General features: G+C 42.0%; 2 protein-coding genes across 3 annotated transcripts in view; one reads left to right on the top strand and one right to left on the bottom strand.

Moving 5' to 3' along the window:
• Positions 1-4,749, bottom strand: part of DCDC2 (doublecortin domain containing 2) — a 51,219-nt gene extending 46,470 nt beyond the window's left edge. For both annotated transcript variants that reach the window (XM_079299602.1, XM_079299603.1), the window contains exons 1-2: positions 4,401-4,749; positions 113-164 (exon numbers count right to left, since the gene is read on the bottom strand). In XM_079299602.1, the coding sequence (XP_079155728.1) occupies positions 113-164; positions 4,401-4,693 (345 nt within the window). In that variant the 5' untranslated portion in view covers positions 4,694-4,749. The remainder of the gene's footprint in view (positions 1-112; positions 165-4,400) is intronic.
• A 6,223-nt stretch (positions 4,750-10,972) lies between these two features.
• Positions 10,973-21,359, top strand: part of MRS2 (magnesium transporter MRS2) — an 11,199-nt gene continuing 812 nt past the window's right edge. The window contains exons 1-10 of the mRNA XM_079299470.1: positions 10,973-11,224; positions 11,403-11,476; positions 12,649-12,685; positions 13,235-13,347; positions 13,770-13,943; positions 14,625-14,755; positions 15,408-15,524; positions 18,312-18,464; positions 19,545-19,662; positions 20,427-20,540. Coding sequence (XP_079155596.1) covers positions 11,026-11,224; positions 11,403-11,476; positions 12,649-12,685; positions 13,235-13,347; positions 13,770-13,943; positions 14,625-14,755; positions 15,408-15,524; positions 18,312-18,464; positions 19,545-19,662; positions 20,427-20,540 — 1,230 coding nt within the window. The 5' untranslated portion in view covers positions 10,973-11,025. The remainder of the gene's footprint in view (positions 11,225-11,402; positions 11,477-12,648; positions 12,686-13,234; positions 13,348-13,769; positions 13,944-14,624; positions 14,756-15,407; positions 15,525-18,311; positions 18,465-19,544; positions 19,663-20,426; positions 20,541-21,359) is intronic.

Here is a 21,359-nt window from a genome sequence, read left to right as displayed (position 1 = left end):
TATTCTGATAAAATTAAATAAAATAAATGTGTATTTTAAAAAATCAAGCTTAAATGTAGGCATGTCACTAACAAACTGCAGGCTTACTCCTTCAATATTTCAGCCATCCTACCTCATTACTGACTTCAGCAGGTTTCTTCTTTGTTTCTCCAATGTCTAAATAGCTGTGAAAAAAAAAACAGGTTTGATTATTTACAGGTGCATCTAACTTACACAATACAAATATTCTATACTTTTTCACACATGAAGGCTTTAAAATTTGTTATGATTCAAAATAACAGAAAAAGTAAGTAATTATTAATATTAATTAATTCCTACTATAAATCTTCAGGCTAGCCCTCTGGGCTAATATAAAAGACAGGGGAGAACCAACAACCTACCTTCAAGTCTCTGCAGACCATCAATAACCTCCTTGTCAGATAGAAGCTTGTATTCAGCCTTGAGGTGGATCAATAACTCTCAGCACAGTATCATCTTACCAGAGTTTTCAAAGTCATCATCCTGCCTCTTAGTTTCTCATAGTAAGTCTCTGATATATTTAAAGTTTTTCTGCACACCCAAGTTCAACTCAGGGCATCAGCTAAACTTCAAAAGGATCTACACCACTTGGGTTTCAGTAGAACATGGACACATCTGAACACTCGTTTCTGGTGGCTGGATGAACCAATTGTAGCTTCATTATTATTTTATAGATAAAACACAAGCCTCAACTCGACAAGCAAAAAAAATACATCTATTTGGACAATATTACGTTATCCTTGTGATGTAGCCTGATCTCACTTCCAGTGGTAAGGTGCTTTAGCAGGTATTTCAGACTAGAAGACCTTATTTGAGAAGTCAGGTATTCTTAAAGCCAAGCATCAGCACAGGCTCACCAAAAGACCTAAGATCTTGCAATACATCTGCAGCTCTTCAGTAATGTCACACTCTGTAGTTAATGACTGGGATCAGATTGATTTACCAGAAGAAACTTCCCTACTTGGCCAAAGTTAAGAATTCATGGGACTTGAATGAAGGTGCAAAAGCAGTAAAGAGAAAAAAAAAAAAAAAAAAAAAAAAAAAAAAAAAAAAGAGAGAGAAAGAATAAACTTAATTCTTTCTTTGAAGAAATGACAATCATTTATCAAGGTACCACGGAATGGTCACAGGGACTTCAAGGCTTCATTGTGAAGGGACAATAAGATACAGCAAAGCCGCCAGGCCATGCTTGAAAGTACATGCCAATGCTTTTGTAGCAACATAGGATAATATTTTTAAAAGCCTCATGTTCAAAAACAAATAATAACAACTGTACCAAGCACTCAGTACAAAAAGGAATGAGTTGTCTTCATACCAAAGTCAAGAACTCTTACAGCCTGCAAGACTGAAAAGTGCCTCAGGCATAATGGTCCCAACAGCCTGTAACAACACCTGCTGACTTCGGTTATTGTTTTCCAAGCACTGTGGTTCTTGTTTTACTGTGAATTACTTCACCAAAAAATAAGAAAAGTGGCATAAGAAGAAAAGCAAATACATAGTCAAAGGCTGAAATTTACTGTGCAGAAATCTGGGCAGTCATCCCATTTCAAAGACCTGCAAATCTGAAAAGTTCTAAATAGGAGTAAAGGCTTTCTCTTTTTGGATGATGGCACTCAAAAAAGTCAGACCAAAAAGTTTTACTAAACTATTCTCACTTACTAGGAAAGAAGAAATGTTCCCAGCCATGGCTAGCCAAGCCAGCGAAGAAACTACAGCATTGTTTAGAAAGACACAGCTGGAGAGAGGACAATCTACCAGTGGTGAGAACAGATACAAATGTGCAAAGGATGGAGGAGTAGCATGCTGAAAAAAAAAGCTAAAACCAAAACTAGCTCCAGCATAGGCAGTCTCCTATCAGGAAGCTGAGAGCTGGGTAAGAACTCCAGAGGGATGCAGCCTACATGTACATTCTCACTCACCACTGCAACAACTACAGCATACCAACAACACACCTTACCACATACAGACATCTACAAAAAAGGGTGTGTTAACTTAGTGCTCCTCTAAATCACAAAAAGAGCTGGAAAACCTGTTGTATTTTACAAAAATTACCAACATTGACTAAAAATTCTCCCATTAAAGAAAATTTTTATGTATTTTTTTCTAACATCAGAATTTCTAAATTCTGATTGTTTAATTTTATTTAAAAATTATTCAGCAGTTTACTTAGCATAGATGCCCTCAGAACTATCAATCTCAAAATGTAAAGTGTCAGGGTTTGGCTCATGTGCTAAAGGTGAGCGCAGTTTAGTCTTGAATTCACTGTGAACAGGAAGGGAAAAGATTCATTTCTCAGTGTATAGCATCTGAGGAGGAACAAATCCACTGCTTTAAGCTGAGCAATGGCATTTTTAACTTCTGCTATTCCTTGGATACTTTCTTCATTACACTCCCACAGCTCCCACAGATCAGTGCCACAAACCCCCATTTCAAAATTCAGCCCTGCATAACCTATTATAGCAATTAATATGTCCAGTAAGAATCAACTGGGGGAAATAAATTAAAAAATAATAAAAATAAAAAAAAAAACTTCTTGAGCCATCAGACCAGATTCAGATCCTTTAAGGCAGATGCTCTGGTCTGTCACACTGTAACTGTTTACCTGTGACACATTACACAAACATACACACTCTTCTTTAATTCCTTCACCTCCTTCCAATCAACCCTTCCTCTCCTTTAATTTTTCTGCCTGTCTCCCTAATTACCATTCTGTCTACAACCCAGCTAAGAACAACTTCAACATTAAGCACCTCAGCTTGTCTCTAATGCTCAAAAAAGCACTGCCAACATTTCCAGCACTGTTTAAACAAATACTAATAAGTGAACAACTCCAATTCTGAATGCAGAAATGGAAGGGATCTCAAGTCATCCCATTTATCCTCTCTACAGCACAGCATTAGGACATATTATCAAGGGATATATAAAACAGCCTGGTTTTACCCAGTCCCTTAGGTTAGCTTTTCTTAAACTATTCTCTCTGTTGGCCTTAAATAACTAGGTACCTTGTTGCATGTTGCAACCATCAAAGTCTCACTATAAAATTCTGACCATAAAGCATGAACTGACAAAAAGAAATGTTTTTTCCCACACAATATAAATCCAGAGTGCCCAATTCTCAAAACAGTGCATGCTAATGCCAAACACTTACTTACTTGTAACCTATCAAATACAAGACACATTTAGAGAGGAGCAACACGATGTGCTGATAACTAAAAAGTTTAAGCCATCTACAGAATCACAGGATTAAACATAAAAAAGAAATGGTAGATGTCTCTTAGTGTTGAGCACCACATTTGACATGGAGAAGAGTAAGCACTGTTGAAAAAGGGCTTATATTTAGCTTGTCATACATCTTTCTCTTTGGCTTTCCTACTGAAGTGCAATAAGCTTTGATAAATCTTTAGAAGCATCTAGTGACAGAAATAGTAATGGTGATGATAGAGATCCTGTTCATTACACAGAGTTTTGTCCTGAAACATAATGAGACACTAATGAGCTCTCCTGAAAAATATAGTGTCCTCAACTCCACAAAACCAAGATGAGGAAGACACTGTAAAGGAGGTGGTTGATGATATAAATTCTCAAACATCTCTAGAAATGGATTGTTAATTTTGAGATTTATTTATCTAAATTCAACTGTAGGAAAAAATGCCCATAGAGCAAAAGATAAAATAGTCAATTGAGACCATGAAATTGACTGACAGAATTAAGAACAGTTACTGATCACATTCAGAGCCACTCTGGAAACATACCTAAAGACATCTTTCACATTACTCTGCCAGGGACCCACGAAAAACCAGACAAACTGGCAGCTTAATTCTTGGTGTCCAGATAGGAAAAAGAATGCAAATAGTCATCTTTTAAATAACAGGAGAGACATTAAAAGGCTATCTATTTACGCCAAATGAACAGATGTGATAGAGATGCAGATAGTTGGGTAGAATACTTTAAAAACTTTAAAAACAAACAAGAAAGTAAGTGTTGGGAATTCAGTTTTCAGGCTCATCAACTTTGTGGCAGAATGTCAACACTCCACCTTTTACTGCTTTCAGCCCGTTATCCCTGGGCACAAATACTGATACTGGCCCTTCAGCAAGCACAGACATCACTGCAACATGCCATTCCTGCACGTCCATCGGGTCCAAGGGCTTTTTCTTCTTTTCTACTGTCATGTCATGGAGTTGCCCCTACGTGACTCAAAGGGTTGTGGGGCTCACCTCTAAAGCTCTTTTCCTTTCGCCCTGGATCGCAGTTTCTAAGTTCTCTTTCCTCAACGACTAATGAAAGGGGCAGGATGAGGGGTCGTCTGAAGCACTGCCACAGTGCCAAACCGCAAACGCTGATATCAATTTCTGTATAAATCTAACATCTCAGCCACTCACTTGAGTTTCTTGAAGGCCTCCGGGCCACCAGCCACATACTGCTCCCCACTCTGGAGCTCCTCCAGCTGCCGGACACGGTGCCCACCCCGAGGGGTATAGATGTTCCTCACGGCTCCAAAGGGCGCCTGCACCCCGCCCGTCACCTCCTTCAGGAATACATCAAAGTTGGACACTTTTTTCTCGTGGATGACGATGCGGCGCCCCGGGAAGAAAGGGTCCCCGTTGCGGTACACCAGCACGCTCTTCACGGCCGGCTGCGAGAGCCAGGACGCCTTGCTGCCAGGACTCGCCATGCCGCAGGCTCCGTGCGCTCTGAGCCGCCCGCACCTGCTGGCTGGGAGAGGCTCCAGCCCGGGATCCCCTCCGGCGCTGACGCCGCCCACAAGGGCACTCCCCCCGGGGAGCGAGCGCGGCTCGCCGGGGCCGGGGCACTGCGGCTCCTCCCCGGCAACCAGCGCGCTGCCCCGGGCGCCGCGGGAGCGGGGAAACGCGGCCCGACACTCGAGCCGGCACCGCGGGGACGCGGGCTGCCAGCACCCGCGGGCCTTCGTCCTCCGGCTGTGCCATGGCGGCAAGCACTACCGCCCTGCTGTCCTCGGGAAACTCTACCCGGCACGGGGAACCGCATCCCAGCGAGGGAGAGAGGGAAATCCCCGCTCTGCCTCCTCCTGGGAAGGGAAGGCAGCGGGGAAAGGCCGAGGGGCTCCCACCGCGCTCCCGCGCACCCTGCGGACAAGGAGCCGTAAAACCTGAGCGAAAGGGAAACACAAGTGCCTTCAAATATAGTTCTTTTAACACCCTCTCTTCCCCACCGATATCTCAAGTCTAAAAATGCGCTAGACCTTCCTACCTAAATTCCATCCCTACGCGGGATGGAAGGAATTTTCTTTCCTTTTATCTTACCTCCTTTGATGGCAACAATTACCCCCCTGCTGTGAGTTACAACAGAGCAGTTAACCATTACAAAAAGAGCAATTTCAGGGTGAGGGCAGTCAAACATGCTACTGTTATTGGTTAACAGCTAAAGTTCCCCACTTGCTGATGGTCTCCTTCTACCTAATAACGGGGAGAACCAAGCATTTACCATCCTTGAATTAATGCTGTTAAACATTGAACTACTGTAACATGAAAGGGATTTTTTTTTATTATTAAAGATAAAATGCTTTTGAGTAAAAAACAAAACGTTGTTGACCCTCACGCTGCTCTGCATTCAAGTGATTGATATGTTGACTATCTGCTATTTTATACCACATCCTACCAAATTTAGTGATCTTGGGCCTAATCTGTAGTCACACAACATCTTTGACATTGGAATAAGACACTGAATATTTTATTGGTGGGCCCATTTTGACACTTGATGCTTCAAAATACTGTTGGTCTTTACCTATGGCCACACTAGTTACAATCACTTTATGGATTGCAACAAAATATCCCTTAAATGGTACTAGAGCACAGCAAGACTTAAAGCAGCCTAAAAATATTTGTTTGCCATCTCACTTAAGTACAACCACTGACTCAAAGTTAAGAAAAGGTTAGACACTTCAGTCCATAATAGCAGTGCCTTGAACCATAACAATTTTCTCCTAGCTTTTCCAAGGTCTGACCTTTTATTCCCACTATTGTTTTACTTTGTAAGGAATCTCCTATGACATTCTCAACAGCAAGGAGACAAGCTGCTGAGCCCACTGACATGATTAAGATGAATGAAGAGACACATCATCTCTTTATGATGGAGCAACATCAGACTTCTCATCCTACATGAGGTTGGTGCATGACATGACGTCTGCCAGGTCGTGTGTCAGGATCCCCGGAGGTGACACAAGGACCATAACACACCATAATGTTGGGGGATGTGATGAAAGCAGAGCCGTGCTCAAAGTGTAGCATCAAACAGGGTCACTTTTTCTACACCAGAATGCTGTGAAGTCTCTGCCATTTCAGAACCAGGGAAGATTTTGCAGCTTGTTGCAGGGCCTTGCCAACTATGCTCATTGACAGCAAAACATGAAGTCACGAAGACTGAAATGTCCCAGTGCTGAAGAAAAAACCAACAAAATGGACAGAATGGAAAAGGATAAAGTTTCTAAATACAGAATGAAATTCAGCTTATTCTATTGCACACAGCGCTGAGAACCACACTTAATAACTCTGTGCAGCTTATCAGAAAATCAGACTAAGCAACAGCAGCTACTTTATTCCCAGCTGTAAGTCTGGAGTAGCCAGACTGTCTGCACTGGCAGTTTAAAGCACATAAATACCAAGTGGTTCAGTTCACATGCACACACTAGAAGTAAAATACCGATGCAGTTGTAAATTTTAAAGTCCATGTTATAGCAAATTCATCTGCTTGTTCAATTGCCAAATCAAAAACTCTTTAGAATACCATGATCAAGTATTTTTGCTTTAAAAAATACTTTAGACAATGATAGTTTAAGCTACAGCTTTTGATCATGCAGGTCCTGTCCAACAGTATTCTTGAGACAGCCGAGATGCTGAAGTATTACATAGGGAAAAGGCTTTAGCAAACCCTTAGAGGCACAAAAGGAAATGGCACTCCATGCAAAAACAAATTCCACTGGCTTACCTTAAGTAAGGAAAAGGTTGAAAGATACCTTCAATGTGGTCTTGGTATAGAGTATTGAAAGTGAAGTCATCCTTCTTAAGCAAAAAATTCTTAGTGTGTAACTGGAGCTACCTTTGATCAAGGGATCTGAGATTATCAATAGGGTATTCCTGATTCATTCATCTAAGAGCAATTACTGTAAACATGAGTGGGTTTTCTCGGTAAGTTTTCTATGGGGTCTTTTCTATCTCTCTCTTCTTGTGTAGCTTCACTCATCATCCACTGAACATGTACTGTCTGGTAGCAACTGTGAAGTTTTTTGTTAATCTGGCTTTTTTTTTTTTTTTTTTTGTTGTTCTGTTTCTGTTTTTTGTTTTTTCTCAACATGAATCAAATTGCACACTTATGAGAAGAAACATGTCATAGGTACAGGCACATATTTGTATATAAAAAAAGATTGATGAAATGGACAAGTTATACACTGAGAATTGTCTGTAGACCAAGACGCCTTTTTACCATAACTTTACCAGAAAGCTTTTCTTCAGCAGAGATTTATAAGGACCCCTCTGATTATACCTATGGTTTCCTTCTCTTTCTGTGTGCTTTTCCTTGGTGCTTCTGCTCCTTTGCAATCAGAGCAGTCCCCCATGAATGCACTGACATTCAGCTGGCAGTGGAACTAGTTGGTAGTGTCATTCAACCTCACAAATATCTTCTGGTTTGGATGGCAGTTTCATGACTAAGCAAGCCTGTGCTGGAGCTATCCTTGCTTTTTGTCTGAATGAAGAACAGCCATCAATGCCAGTCCTTGTCAGTGAGCCTCTTCCACAAATAGCAGATGAACTCCCCAAGGTTGGCACTGCAGGATGGACACCTGAAAAGTCCCTACAGCAGAATCAACAAGCAGCTCGTTGGTATTTAGAGCTACAATAAATAGATGCCAGTTCGAGATCTCCAGTTATCTTCTGCCAGCAGCAGAGTAAAATCATTCATTGTGTGTGTGCTTTACGACCTGTCCCTGGCTGCCAGTGCACGCCGATGTGCTGCCTTCACCTCTGAAGACAGAGGTGATACTCGGATATTGTCTGCCATTCCAGACACTTGCAGTGGTGGCTGATAGCATTATTAGCTGAAATGAGATGTGCTTATCCATACTTTGGCCTGTTGGATCCTACACAGCAGGCTTTGTATCAGTACAGATTCAGTGTGAAGTTACATCCTCTTATTTCCAACACTTCTGTTGTCTTGGAGCCTAAGGAAAACAAATAGATCAACAAAGCAGCTTTTCCCTTTTTACTGAAGAGTGTGAAATGTCAGCTGTGTAACACTTTCTGCACATTCATTAAATTATAATTTATGTCAGATATCCTTTGGTGTGGGATATGGGGTTAAAATTGTTACAGGTTAAGGTTTATGCTTATCAGAAAGTCCTGTAGGAAGGCACAGCTGCAGATGGTTGGAAGGCAGGGGTGAGAGGCAACCAGGTGAGGAGGATGTGTGGACAGCAGATGAATGGGAAGCAGATTGGATGGTGGGATATATGGACAGAGGCTGCAGCTGAGCAGCCAATGGCTGCCCTTCTTCTGTTAAGTTTTGGTTATGCTGGATGGAAGTTAAAAGAATAAAAGGGAGTGATTTTTACAATAAAGACATCTCCTTCAGATGCATAAAGTGTCCATGTATTTATGTTCCCCATTGCTGCACTTTGGATGCTTCCCTAGTTTTGCATTCCAACATGCAGAGCCAACATAAGCTGCCATTAATTGCCAGCAATGATGTGCACTGGTTTCCCGTCTTCCTGAGGTATTTTCTGTGCTGTTTGGTATTTCCAAATATTAAGTATTTTTGACATCCAAGAGGTTAAATTTGTGTCACACATACATGCCACCTGCTGAGATTAACAAAAATTAGAGCTAAAATACTCCATTTAGACTAGATTTCAGATTTTTATCAAGTATGAATAGGGACATTTGCAAACAGGTGTGATTACCCTGAAATGGAAAACATATGATGGCTTCAGTCTACACAGACAGGCTGTCCATAACTACTGAGGAACTTTTTCATTGAATTACTTCCAAGTGAGGTAATTCACCTTAATGTAAAGTGTGTGTAAACCATCCTTCTGATTCCATGCATGTCAAGCCACTTGGAACAAAGGCTCATCTATGTATGGTCATGTATATATGTACACACAAAAATACAAATGCACAGATCATCTGGTACAGGAAAGAAAAGGGACAGTGTTGTCATAAATATTCTGATAAAACAATTGATTTAATCATGTAAAAGATTTAGCTATGACTACGAGTAGAAAATGGTAAAGTATAAGATATAGCGATGTTAGGAGTGCTGTGTTTGAAATATGCAACCATAGAAAGTTCATCAAGAAGTTACTGGATTTCTTATGTTTTGTTCAAGAAACTATGGAGACTGTCATGGACACCAGTTATGCTCCTGGGAAATCCCCTACCCTTCCCACCTTGCTTTGTCAAGGATTCCAATCAGTAGAGCTCAGTAGAGATGATCAATTATTGTCTTAGAGTAGGAATATTAATGGAGTTATATAACTAGCAGAACCAATTATTGTAAAGGTTAAATTTAAGAGCAGACATATTATGCATAGTACATAGAACAACTTACGTAACAATAGCTTGGCAGAAAAAGTATATAAAATTGATGGGTTTTGTTTACTAATAGAACACGTTTGGAGGAGTAATCCTGTGTGTTCCCAGCACCAAAATAAAGAAGTGTCTGCTTATTCACATCAAATTGGTGTTGAATAAGTTTCTTTTGTCCTGTTTTCAAAACTCAGACCGGTGTTTAGACTTGTGCCTTTCTCTTCGAGCAGCTATGCTGCACGGATCATTTCATTAATCACTTCCTTTTTTACTTCCCTGCTAAGGATTAATGAGTACTCTCAGTACATCCTGATAACATATCCCGCTGCAGGGTTTGGACGCAGGCTGTGCCTCCAGACCGATTTCCACACTTGAGCAGGACCAGCCAAAGGAAGGATATCCCTGCTGCCTGCATTGCCCTTTTGAAAGCTGCAGTTTCAAAAGAACACACAACAGTGGAAGCTGATACGCTACTAATGAAACTTTTACATCTCAACCACACAGGTTGTCTCTACCTTAGATACAAATGTAGGGCAAGGAAATTTAATTCCAAGACGTTTGTGGGGGACAAAATCGTACTTGACTTGGGAAGAAAAAAAAACAAGAGAACAAAAACCAAAAAAGAAACAAAACCACAAAAAACCCTAAAACAACAACAACAACAACAAAACTTATTTTAGAAGATCATCAGGAAGTGGCTGAATGCGGCAGGGAAAACCCCAGCCATAGTAAGGTGTGCTTGCACTGCTGCAGCTGGGATTTTAAGAACGCTTATGTCTTTGAGAGGAGCTATGAATTTAATTGGATTCTCATTACGGACCTACCTCAGCTCAGGTGAGCTTTATGGTGTTCTTGGGTGGTTTGCTTCCCCCCCTCTCCCCCCCCATTCTCACACACGATCATGTACAAAATCCGGTTAATTTCAGTGGGATTTCACGCAGCCTGGGTGAGAAAGCGGTGTGAAGGATCATGGCTATGTGCATACACAAAACAATGGTTATGGACTTCCAGGGCGCCTCAGAGCTATGTCGGCGGGTTTAGAATTAAGAAGCGGGCGGGCAAGGCGCGGGGCCCGGACCTGCCTCTGTCACGGCGCCGCTGTGGCCGCGCTCCTCCCAGGCTGCGCCGGGGCTCCCCTCACCGAGCCGGGCTCCTCCCCGCCTGTGTCACCGAGCCCGGCTCCTCCCCGCCTGTGTCACCGAGCCGGGCTCCTCCCCGCCCTGTGTCACCGAGCCCGGCTCCTCCCCGCCTGTGTCACCGAGCCGGGCTCCTCCCCGCCCTGTGTCACCGAGCCCGGCTCCTCCCCGCCTGTGTCACCGAGCCGGGCTCCTCCCCGCCCTGTGTCACCGAGCCCGGCTCCTCCCCGCCTGTGTCACCGCCCGCTGCTCCCTCGCCGCGGCTGCGCCGGGCCGGAGCGGTGCCGGGCCGGGGCCGAGCGGGGTCGATGCTGCGCCGGGCCGCGCTGCTGCCCCGCGCCCTGGGCGGCGGCGGCTGCGGCTGCTGCGCGGCCCGCGGCTGGGCGGGCGCGGCGGGCGGTGGCTCCCGCCCGAGGGCCGCCCCGGGGCTGCCGCCGGGCCGCGCCTGGCGCCGGGCCGCGGCTGCGGCGGCGCTGCCTCCGGGCGCCCGAGGGCTGCGCTGGGCCGGTGAGCGGCGCGCAGGGCCCGGGACGGCCGGGCGGGGGAGCGGCGCCGGGAGCGGCCGGGCCGGGCCGTGTCGGGCTCGCCGCGGCCTTGCCGTGTGCCGGAGCCCGAGAGCGGGGCGCCGCGCAGCTCAGGGCCCAGGGCGGTCGGCTGGAAGTAGAGCTGTGTTCTCTCCCCGCAGGTAGATTTTACCTACATGCCCCCACCGAGACCTCCCAAGCCACCCTAGCCAGCGTGTCTCCTGTGTTTGCCGTGGTAAGTGCCTACAGGCATTTCCGCCAGGGAGGGCAGCTGGGCAAGGTGATGGTGCTTTTTCCTTGTTGGCTGGCTGGTTGGTTGGTTTTTAATCTTAAGGCGTCATAAAACCAGATGGGTTTGTGTCTCGGAGAACGTCCCTAGTTCTGAATTGTTGCTTTGAGCTGCTCTGGTACGAGGACCGGTTAGAGTACATAATGTTATGAAGATACTTTTCAAAGGCCCAGCATCTGCAGGAAAGTTCTCTGGCTTTAATTGTGAAGGCAAGTCAACCTTTAGAAGTACTGCAGTCAGAAGTTTCTTTTTAAGTTTATCAAGGTTTGCTAATACCTTTTAGAAATATTATTCCTGTGTCTTGATAGCTGTATTTCTAAGCAAACATAGGATTTGGTGAAAAACAAGCTCTCTCTATGATGTCTTTTTAAAGGAGACTGAAAGCTGTTTGCAAGCTGCTTGGTTTGCACATTATATTTTTCTTTTAAATATATATATTATGAAAAATCACATTATTAGTGCCAGTAAAGAAAGGTGTGTGGTCTCCTTGTTGATAATGAAAAGCAGTCATTCTGCAACAAGGTGCCATGTAACCTCCACTGCAGCTCTGATGGAATGCATGCTCAGGTAGACTTAATTCACTGAAAGTCAGTTTAAAAGTTACTAATGTTGAATTAAGTACATGGTTTATTCATTATTAATCCAGACATGGCAGTCTCTCCAATAAAACAATTCTCTACCAAGAGGGTAGTCAAACTCTGGAACAGGCTTCCTGGAGAGGAGGTTGATATCCCAAGCCTGTCTGCATTTGAGGCATTTGGACAGCATCCTTATTATCAGGCTTTGACTTCTGGTCAGCCCTGAACTGGTCAAGCAGCTGGACTCTGATCATTGTTGGTCTCTTCCAACAGAAATAGTGTGTTCTAAGTCTGATCCTCTAAATCACCTTAACAAGGTTTGTGTAGGAGCACAGCCACGCAGATGGTGCTGCTCACAAACACAGTGAAACTTTTCATACAATCATTTGCTTTACTGTGAATAGAGAGCATAAAAATTGCTTTCTCTTCATAATGTCTTTTCCATTTGGCTTCTAGGGAAGTGCAGATAATTTTAGAAAGCGATTTCTTGTTTTTTAGTGGTTCTGTGAAAAAAATATTTTTTTTTCCCCATTCCTCCAGATGAAGTTTGACAAGAAGGGAAATACTACCTATTTTGGTAAGTTTTCATGGTAGTTTTGTTTGGGGTTTGTTTGAGTTTTTTGCTTGTCCAATGAAGAAAAGCCCAACTGGAAATCTGCATGGTTAAAAAAAAAGTCTTCTGTTTTGCTGCCTTCCATTGGGCCTTCATAGCATTTTTATTGTTACAGTTTGTGTGCATTTTTAAGTAATATTTTCAAAATAATGTGTTACCATCTCTCACAGGAAAGTAATTTTTGCTTTACCTTCTTTCTTTTTGACCAGCATGCTACTTTTCCTGCCTTGTCTGTCCATGGAGGATACATTTGCTTTCTCAAAGGAGTCACTTGTTTCTGATGTGAAATTAATTCTCGTGGTCAACTTTTTCACTTCTATCTAGAATTTTTCCATTCAAGATACAGTCTTTTAAATTTTATAGAAAGTAACTTAGATTAAGGAGTCAGTGGGAGGAAAACCTTTAAGAATAGCTGGGTTGTTTTGTTGTGGAACTTGGTAACACACTAGGATGTAATTTCAGAACACATGCTTGTCCTCTAAATGTCTTCATCTGAAAATATTTTCATGATAGAAAAGAAGAAAACAGAATTGTACCAGGAGCTGGGTCTTCAAGCTCGAGATTTAAGATTTCAACATGTGATGAGCATTGCAACCAGGAACAACAGGATCATCATGAGAATGGAGGTAATGGTTTCTCTATAACTGAGTGTAAACCCTGTCTCATCCTTGCACAGCAAGAAAACAGCAGCTTTCTGTGACGTGCAATCCAGCAGTAAATGTTTCTTTGGAGCTCTGCCTAACTCCAAAGCAGAGTATGAGTTCACCAACTGTACACATTAGTGACCATTTTCATGGTTGAACACAGGAGAAGTATTTACAAACATTGTCACAGAAGTAAAGGCTTGTAAGGAGCCTCTTCTCAGTTCCTGGTGCAGTGCTTTGTCTGAGCCTCTTTGCAATTGGCATGAGATTTTGTTATTTTCCTACCTGAAATTACATTTGAAGATTGGTTTTGTCAAAGCCCAGGTTATCAAATGTGCTACAGAGTTATGAGAAATCTTCAAAGAGTTTTCTTTCAGACTCCTTACGTGTACTGTCTTTTTCAGTTCTTGAAGGCTGTCATAACACCAGAGTTTCTTCTGATACTAGATTATCGTAATTTAAGTCTGGAACACTGGCTCCTCAATGAACTAGCATCTCAGCTGGCTGGGGAAGGTCAACTAGTCACATATTCCCTGCCCTTTGAATTCAGAGCCATAGAAGCAATCCTGCAGTACTGGGTGAGCTATCTCATGTGTTTTTTAAATGTTTGGGAAGTTCCTGCTACACAGAGAGGACAGTATGACTTTAGTCTTGTGTTAATATTTATACATACATATTTTTAAATGTATTCAGCAGTTTTTTTGTTTTGACCCTTGTTTCTTTAGTTCTTATGGTTTCGTGTGTATATATGTTTTCATTCCCTTTCCAAAAAGTGCTATTTGGATATGATGGCTTCACCACCATTTGGACAATTAAAAAACAAGTCAGAATTCTTTTCTAGAGATATGTTGTAGCTGAATAAAAATCACACAAAAGTGCTGATGTTCTGGCCTCTTGAGCAGGAGTCAGATAAGATTTCTAGCTATCATTAGAAATCTGTGCTTGCTAACTCCAATATAATATTTTATTTATAAAAATATAAATAATGTTATACAATATAAAACAATAGTGTTTTCGCTTTATGAGCCTTATTGGTGTGGTTGTCACTGGGTTTCAGTTCACTTTATATTAAATACTGTATTGTGCACTGCCTTTGTGTTTATGGGGTATCCATATAGGAAATATTTCCCAGGCATTGGAAAGCAAGTTGTATTAACTACCTATTGCTGTGAATTCTGTGTTGAGAGACAGGAGTCAGTTGCCCAAATCATTCTAAATGAATTATTTTAATTCTTATGAAGGATCATGTTGTTATCTAGATCAGCAAACTGCAGGGAAGACTTAACACTTTGCAGCCTCAGATCCTTGAGACACTGGAAGCTCTAGTGGATCCCAAGCTTTTATCTGTGGATAGGAGTAAACTACACGTTCTTCTGCAAAATGGCAAGAGGTAACTAAGAATAAGCTGTGAAGACACTAGAAGATGACCATAGAAAATGGCATGCCTTAAAGTGTTAGAAAAATGGCATCTGATATTAATTTCTTAGATTACTGTAATGCTGGGTTGTGCATCTTACTTGGAAATGGAAAAATCAGACTACGAATTGCCTAGTGATATGGGGGAAAAAGGAAAGAAATTCTGAATTGCCAGAAATACTGTCATATAGAAATACAGAAATACTGCTTCTTAAATAGCATCTGACATAACAGAACAATACCTAAGAGAATCAGACAGTGTGAAAATGTTTCCCTTAATGCAAACCTTTGTAAATCTATGTAAATCTGTCCTTTGAGGTTACTAGTACAGTGCTACCTTCCTGCGTTGGTCTCCCTCATATGACACTGCAAACATGAGCTTGCTACATGCTCAAAGAGTGCTTGCTTTTTCTGGGTTACAGATACACCCAGTACCTCACTGGTCCCCAGACAGATCTCTGCCACAAGTGTATGGCTTGTAGAGCATGTTTTGAAGGAGCACTTACAGCCCTGCAAGGAAGTCTTCCCTGGCCACTTCATCTGGCAAGGGCAAACTCATGTAGAGATTACCTTTGGGCACTGGTGGTACTGGGGATTACTTGACCTTTTGCCTGTTCTTCCTTTAGCTTGTCAGAACTGGAAACAGATCTTAAAGTTTTCAAAGAAACGATTCTGGAGATCTTAGATGACGAAGAAGTAATAGAAGAACTTTGTCTGTCTAAATGGACTGATCCACAAGTATTGTATGTATATTTTGAAACCACATATATTTTTTTAACAGTGTATTTTGTTTGAGGAGAACTTGAACACTAATCTGGATGTTTACTGCTAAAAACCAGAAAGAAGAAGTCTTTCCAGTTCTTTTTAACCCTAATGCTTGCTACTTTAGAGACCATTGTAGTTGCCATTTTGGACAGGAACTCCATTGTTACACAGTTGCAATGAGTTTTGACGTAACAGGCCAGCTCATCTAGTATGTGATGGGATGGCAGCAGGATAGCAGGAAAAGCAAATGTTATTTTTCAACACATTCTGGGAGTATTTTCCTCAGTTTCATCAAAATAAAAACCAGAGACAGGTTTTAAAGCTTGTCTTAAATAGCTCAGACTCCACACTTCCTTTGCTAGAAGCATTCTGAACACCTTGCCCCTAGGTATTTGCTCACCAGCAGAACCTGAAGGAAAGAGGCCTTGGAGCAATCCTGGGCACCTGAAGAGCAGCATTCCAAGAGATGTACGTGCAGAAACAATCCTGTTGCACTCTAGGGTTCTGGTGAAGGACAGCACGCAGCAACAGCTGCACTAGACACTTTAATAAAAACTAAAAAACTGAAAGATAGTGTGTACAATTTCCAAATATATTTAGGGCTGAATTGTATTTGAATCTTGGGCATAGAGATGTGTTTCTATAAAAGCAGATAACAGAAGTTACCTTCCATGGTACTTTGTGAAATTGCTGGATGATGACTTCTGTCTAACTGCAATGCATGTACATATTAATACTGTTCACATGGTAGTGTGAGTTTGAAGTCTTGCCCTGCAGAGCTTAATCTAAATCTGCAGCAGGAACTCAGGGTTCCAGAAGTGGGACATAGTTTGCATTTCTAAGGCATCTTCTGGACCAGTATCAGATGTAGCTCTAAATTCCAGCTGCTCCTGAGTCAGCAGCTGGTCTTTTTCCTGATTTTGCTCACAGCCTTCCTTTAGACTTAATACAGTCTGCTGGCAAAGCCTTTGTTGCCTCATGGTAGACAGTGTGTAGGGGATCTAGGAATGATCCCAGTGTCACTTTACACTTGTGTCAAGAGAAAGGCATCCCTTCTTTCAAACACCATTGCACAGGGGTAGGACAGATAGTAGGAGGTTGTGAGAAGAGCTGTGCTGCAGGATGCAGTAAGGCAGTCTGTGCACAGGGCACACCAGGGAGCACAAGCCATGACAACACCTTTGCAGGCATATTGGCTGTGTGTGAACAGATCTTTTTTGATCCAGGATTGATGCACTGAGAGGTGATGTTTGATGAGCTTGGGAAACCTGAAAGGATGTGGAGGAGCCCAGTTAGGCAGATAGGTGCCATCAGAAATCTTTGGCAGCAGAATGGTGAGATTAGCTCGGAGAGAGGAGGCAGACCTCTAAACTGTGTGAAGGAATGTCAGAATGTGGAAGAGTCATGAGACAGATGGAGGCTAATGAAAGCACATGCAGTGGCAATTATTTTCATGTCTTTATGGCTCTCTCTATTTTGTATATTCACAGAGGAGCTGATGGAAACATAAAGATATTCACTAAGTATGACCTTGAGCTGAATCTCTAATACTGCAGATAATGCTCTAAGACATCCAAGTCTGTAACTCCTCTCATCTCCATGCAGTGAAAACCTCAGGGTCTGGAGGGCTTTCAAATCAGGTTGGCTAAGTCAGTTTCTGTCCCAGAAGAGAGAAACAGGTACTCTATTATAAAGGTACTCAGGGAGCTTACATGAGTTGATTTGTAATACATACCACTTATTTTCATGGAAAACCATTTCAGAGATGTTCCTTTAGCAGTCAGTAATGCCAGGAGGAGATTCATTACAAAATTCACTCTCTCTAAAGAAATGAGATCATACCACAAAACAAAAATTAGGAACAATTTTCCTGGCTTTGCTGCTTAGTTGCCAAGCTCTTGTGGACCTCAAGTGCCTCAGTTTCATCTGTACAATGCCAGAAATGTGTTTCAGAGGAATGCACCAGCAGTAGCACTCTGAAGTAAGATTAAAGTGTCTCAGTCTTCACTTAAGAGAGGAGCATCTTTTATTAAGATGGTCACTCTTTGGCTGATTCTGGATTGAAAAGGTTTTGCAGAAATTGCTGTGTAAAGCTCAAATGCTTTGCTACTAAACCATTTTAATATACCCTAAACCATCTCCATCACTGTGTAATTGTTTATGTATTGATTTTTGGTTGTTTAATTGTTGGAAATTTTTGGCTGCACTGTTACCAGCTCTCACCACTTGAGGGCACCAAAAAGTTAATAGATAGAAATAGTTAGCATTTTATAATAATAATATATAATATTAAATTTTTGTAACTTTTAGACTTTGTAATATCTGGGGAACTTAAGATTTGTGGTGGTGTACGTACTTTGAGCCCATCTGTTTAAGTTTAGGACAAATTTGGGGAAAAAGAGCTTTAAAGGGCTTTTCCCGGAAAACACCAGCTTAGATAAAACCATCCGAGGGAGGGACCGGCAGCTGCACGGGGGAAGCAAGGAGAGGAGCTAGTTTAAACATCAGCCCATAACACCATCAAATGTTAACTTTGCTGCTTAAAATAATTGACAGCCTATGCTGAGATGTTGATAAATAGAAAAGTATTTCTTTTGTGTTATGCTGTTGGAACTGATGGAAGTTTCTCACCAAAAGGTTGGATTTTGTTGTGCAGTGTCTAACAGCACTCTTGTTCCCCACAACTCTTATGTACCTTAACACATCAGTAATATACTTCTATGCAATATGTAGCTAACCAGGAAAATATAAATTGTTGCTCACAGTGAGGAGAGTGTGTCTGGGATTGACCATGCAGAGGAAATGGAGCTGCTGTTGGAGAATTATTACAGACAAGCAGAAGATCTTTTAAATGATGCTCGTGAACTCCGAGTACTGATTGACGACTCAGAAAGCATCATCTTTATCAACCTGGACAGGTTAGCTACCATTTGTTAGATTACCAAAAACTGAGTGGACTTTCTTGGCCTAGGCTTTCTCAAATCTTACTATAAGGAAAGTTGGAGAATTCTGTCCAAGTGAGGGTTGAATGGACTTGTAGTCACAGCTGCATTGCGATTTTCTAATCATGGAACTGGATAAAGCAAAGCAAGAAGATTGCCTAATTAGTCTGTGTAATTAGTATGTACATCTGTAGCTAGGAACCAGTGTTCCCTAGCAGAGAAACCCAGCTTCTGCTAGACCTTTCAGGGCAGCTATTCAGTACAGGAAATATCTGCAAATTGAGAGGCATTAAAATTCTGTTCAGAAAAGATTAGTAGCCAGAATCTGGCTAGGCTACTCAGGTTTCCTACACAAGTTAAATTATTACTCTCTAGAGTGGTACAAAAATTAATAACTTGTGAGCAAGTTTTCTCTGTCTGTATGCTACATTTTTCACTTCTAGTCAGATTTCTTAGTGAAAAGGGGTTGTAGCTTGCATTTGCAAGAATGTGCCAAGTTGGTGTTTAATATTCTTACTCCTCTACACTGAGGAGTTATCTGTAGAAGAATTAGTGGATGCCCATCAGGAAACCACAAAAATCTTTTTGTGGAAGACTTGAATAGGGGATTCACCCAAAAGGGCTGAAGTTTGTAGTGTGGAGCATTTAGCAACTCCACTTTTTTGTAAAATGTATTAATTTGCAAGGTAACAGTACATTTTGTCTGTTGTGGATACAGACATAAGAAATTCCAGTCAGATGATAGTGAGAGGTCATAAATTTCAGCAGAAATTTACTGTTACTTTGTATATACACCTCTGAGAAGTGAACAATGCTGGAAAGTCTGATGATGGTTAAGCAGAACCTGCAGTCTTTAGAGGTGTCCAGATGTAGCAGTGTCAAAACAATAGTCTCTTTGTACTGTTGTTTCATGATCTTTGCAACTGGGTTACCTAATTTCAGCATGACTTTCTCTCTTTCACTATTTGTTCTTAGTGCATGCTATATAGAATTTTAAGAGTTTAGGCAGCAAATAAATTTTTGGGTTCCCCTTACAGATGTTTCTCCCTTCTTTAGCCACCGTAATGTGATGATGAGGCTGAACTTGCAGCTGACCATGGGGACATTCTCTGTCTCTCTCTTTGGACTCATAGGAGTTGCATTTGGTATGAACTTGGAGTCATCTCTTGAAGAGGTAAGAAACAAGTCCTGCATTTATTATAAAATGTGGGTCCTGCTCTTACAGCTTACTTCATATTTGGTTCAACTTCATTCTTTCCATAGGCAAAGCTCCAGGGATTCATATGTTCATTCAGTCACTTATTTTGTAAGCAAATTACTGCATGGCAAACTGCACAGTATTGCAGCTTTTTTTCTGTGTCATGTCCATGGAAAAGAAATGGGAAGACAAATTTTTGGTTGCATAAGTAGTTGATTATAAAGCAGTATTAAAGTTTCTTTAATGATCATCTATTCTGACGAGCAGCTTTGTCTTCCAGATACAAGGGTATCTGTCAAGCAGCCAAGGCATTTCCGTAACATCAGAGGAAGTACTGTACTGTCAGTAATTGTTTATACCTAAACTGGGGAGGAAGGAGTACAGGGTAGGGGGCTAGAGCTTTTAGAGCTTTAAAACTGCACATGCTGCCTGTAAAACAAACAAGCAAACAAAACAAACACTTCCTTTTCAAATCAGTTAAATATTAGGGTTCAATTTTCCAACTTCCCAATGAAGGAAGGAAGACTGCATGGAACAGTAACAGAATACAGTACAGTGATCCTAAATAAAATGCTTTGCTGTGAAACAGCCCTTTTCCCAAGGGAGGGCTTGGCTGTTGATGGTGAAGAGTTTACTGCTTCCATAAAGGAAGGAAACACTGGTGGGAAGTGAGAGATTATCTTTGGGTAATTCTTTTTCTGGATAGGTTATTGGATGACTAATGAGTGTTCTGTCTGTAGGACCCCAGGATATTTTGGTTGGTGACAGGGATTATGTTTCTGGGCAGTGGTCTCATCTGGCGGCGCTTGCTTTCCTTCCTTGGGCGGCACCTGGACCCTCCGCTACCTCCTCACGTACGTATGGCCAGCTGGGGCTCCTGCCTCACACTCTACAGTCCATCCCTAAGGCAGAAAGTAAGATGGCTTAGAGGGGTAGGCCACAGAGCATGGCAGAATTCAGCTCAGGGCTGTTCCATGGCAGAGAAGGTGCTCCCTAGCTGGATTGAAGGAGGTGGAGAGCCCCAGCCCTGGGTAGAAGTGAAGCTGCAGGCTATTCCATGAGAAATGCTGTATTTACTTTCACTTGGAAGCCCAAGGAAAGCTGAGGCTAATAGTTAGAAGCAGTCCTCATCTTCCCACCCACATACTAACTCTGTCTTGTAAAAGAGTAAGCAGAGCTAAAAGGATGATGAGGACAGGTGCTAGCTGTAACTTCTCTCTGGAGAATGATGCCATAGTTGTGATGTCCCGACTTAGTGTGAAGTTTCTAACAGTTGCTCACATGCACAGCATTTATCTTTGTCATTGATAGGACTGAGCTGTGGGAAGATTGCCAAACATTGTTCAGATTAGCATGTATGGGTCGTTTTCCCTATTGACTATCCTTTTCAGGACTTGTGGAACAATATTGTCTACCTCATTTCTGCATGTATCAGTAGAGTCAAAAGTTAAGTTGCTACAAGTGACAAAAGGAGGGTGAGATAAATTCCCCTTCTTCCCTCTCCTCTTTTGCTATTAAGAGGTAGATGGAGGTAGTTGTGGATTGTTGGCTATGGCTACAATTAACTAGAACATCCTGTAGTGTAGCTCAAAACCAAGTCCAGCACTTACTGACTGACTTGGAGAAAGATACTGGAAAGTATTAGGGAGGAAGAAGCCAAAGACACTGTTTTG

The sequence above is a fragment of the Erithacus rubecula genome (genome assembly GCF_903797595.1).
Source record: "Erithacus rubecula genome assembly, chromosome: 3".
NCBI lineage: Eukaryota > Metazoa > Chordata > Aves > Passeriformes > Muscicapidae > Erithacus > Erithacus rubecula.
This window is presented reverse-complemented; position numbering and strand designations above follow the sequence as displayed.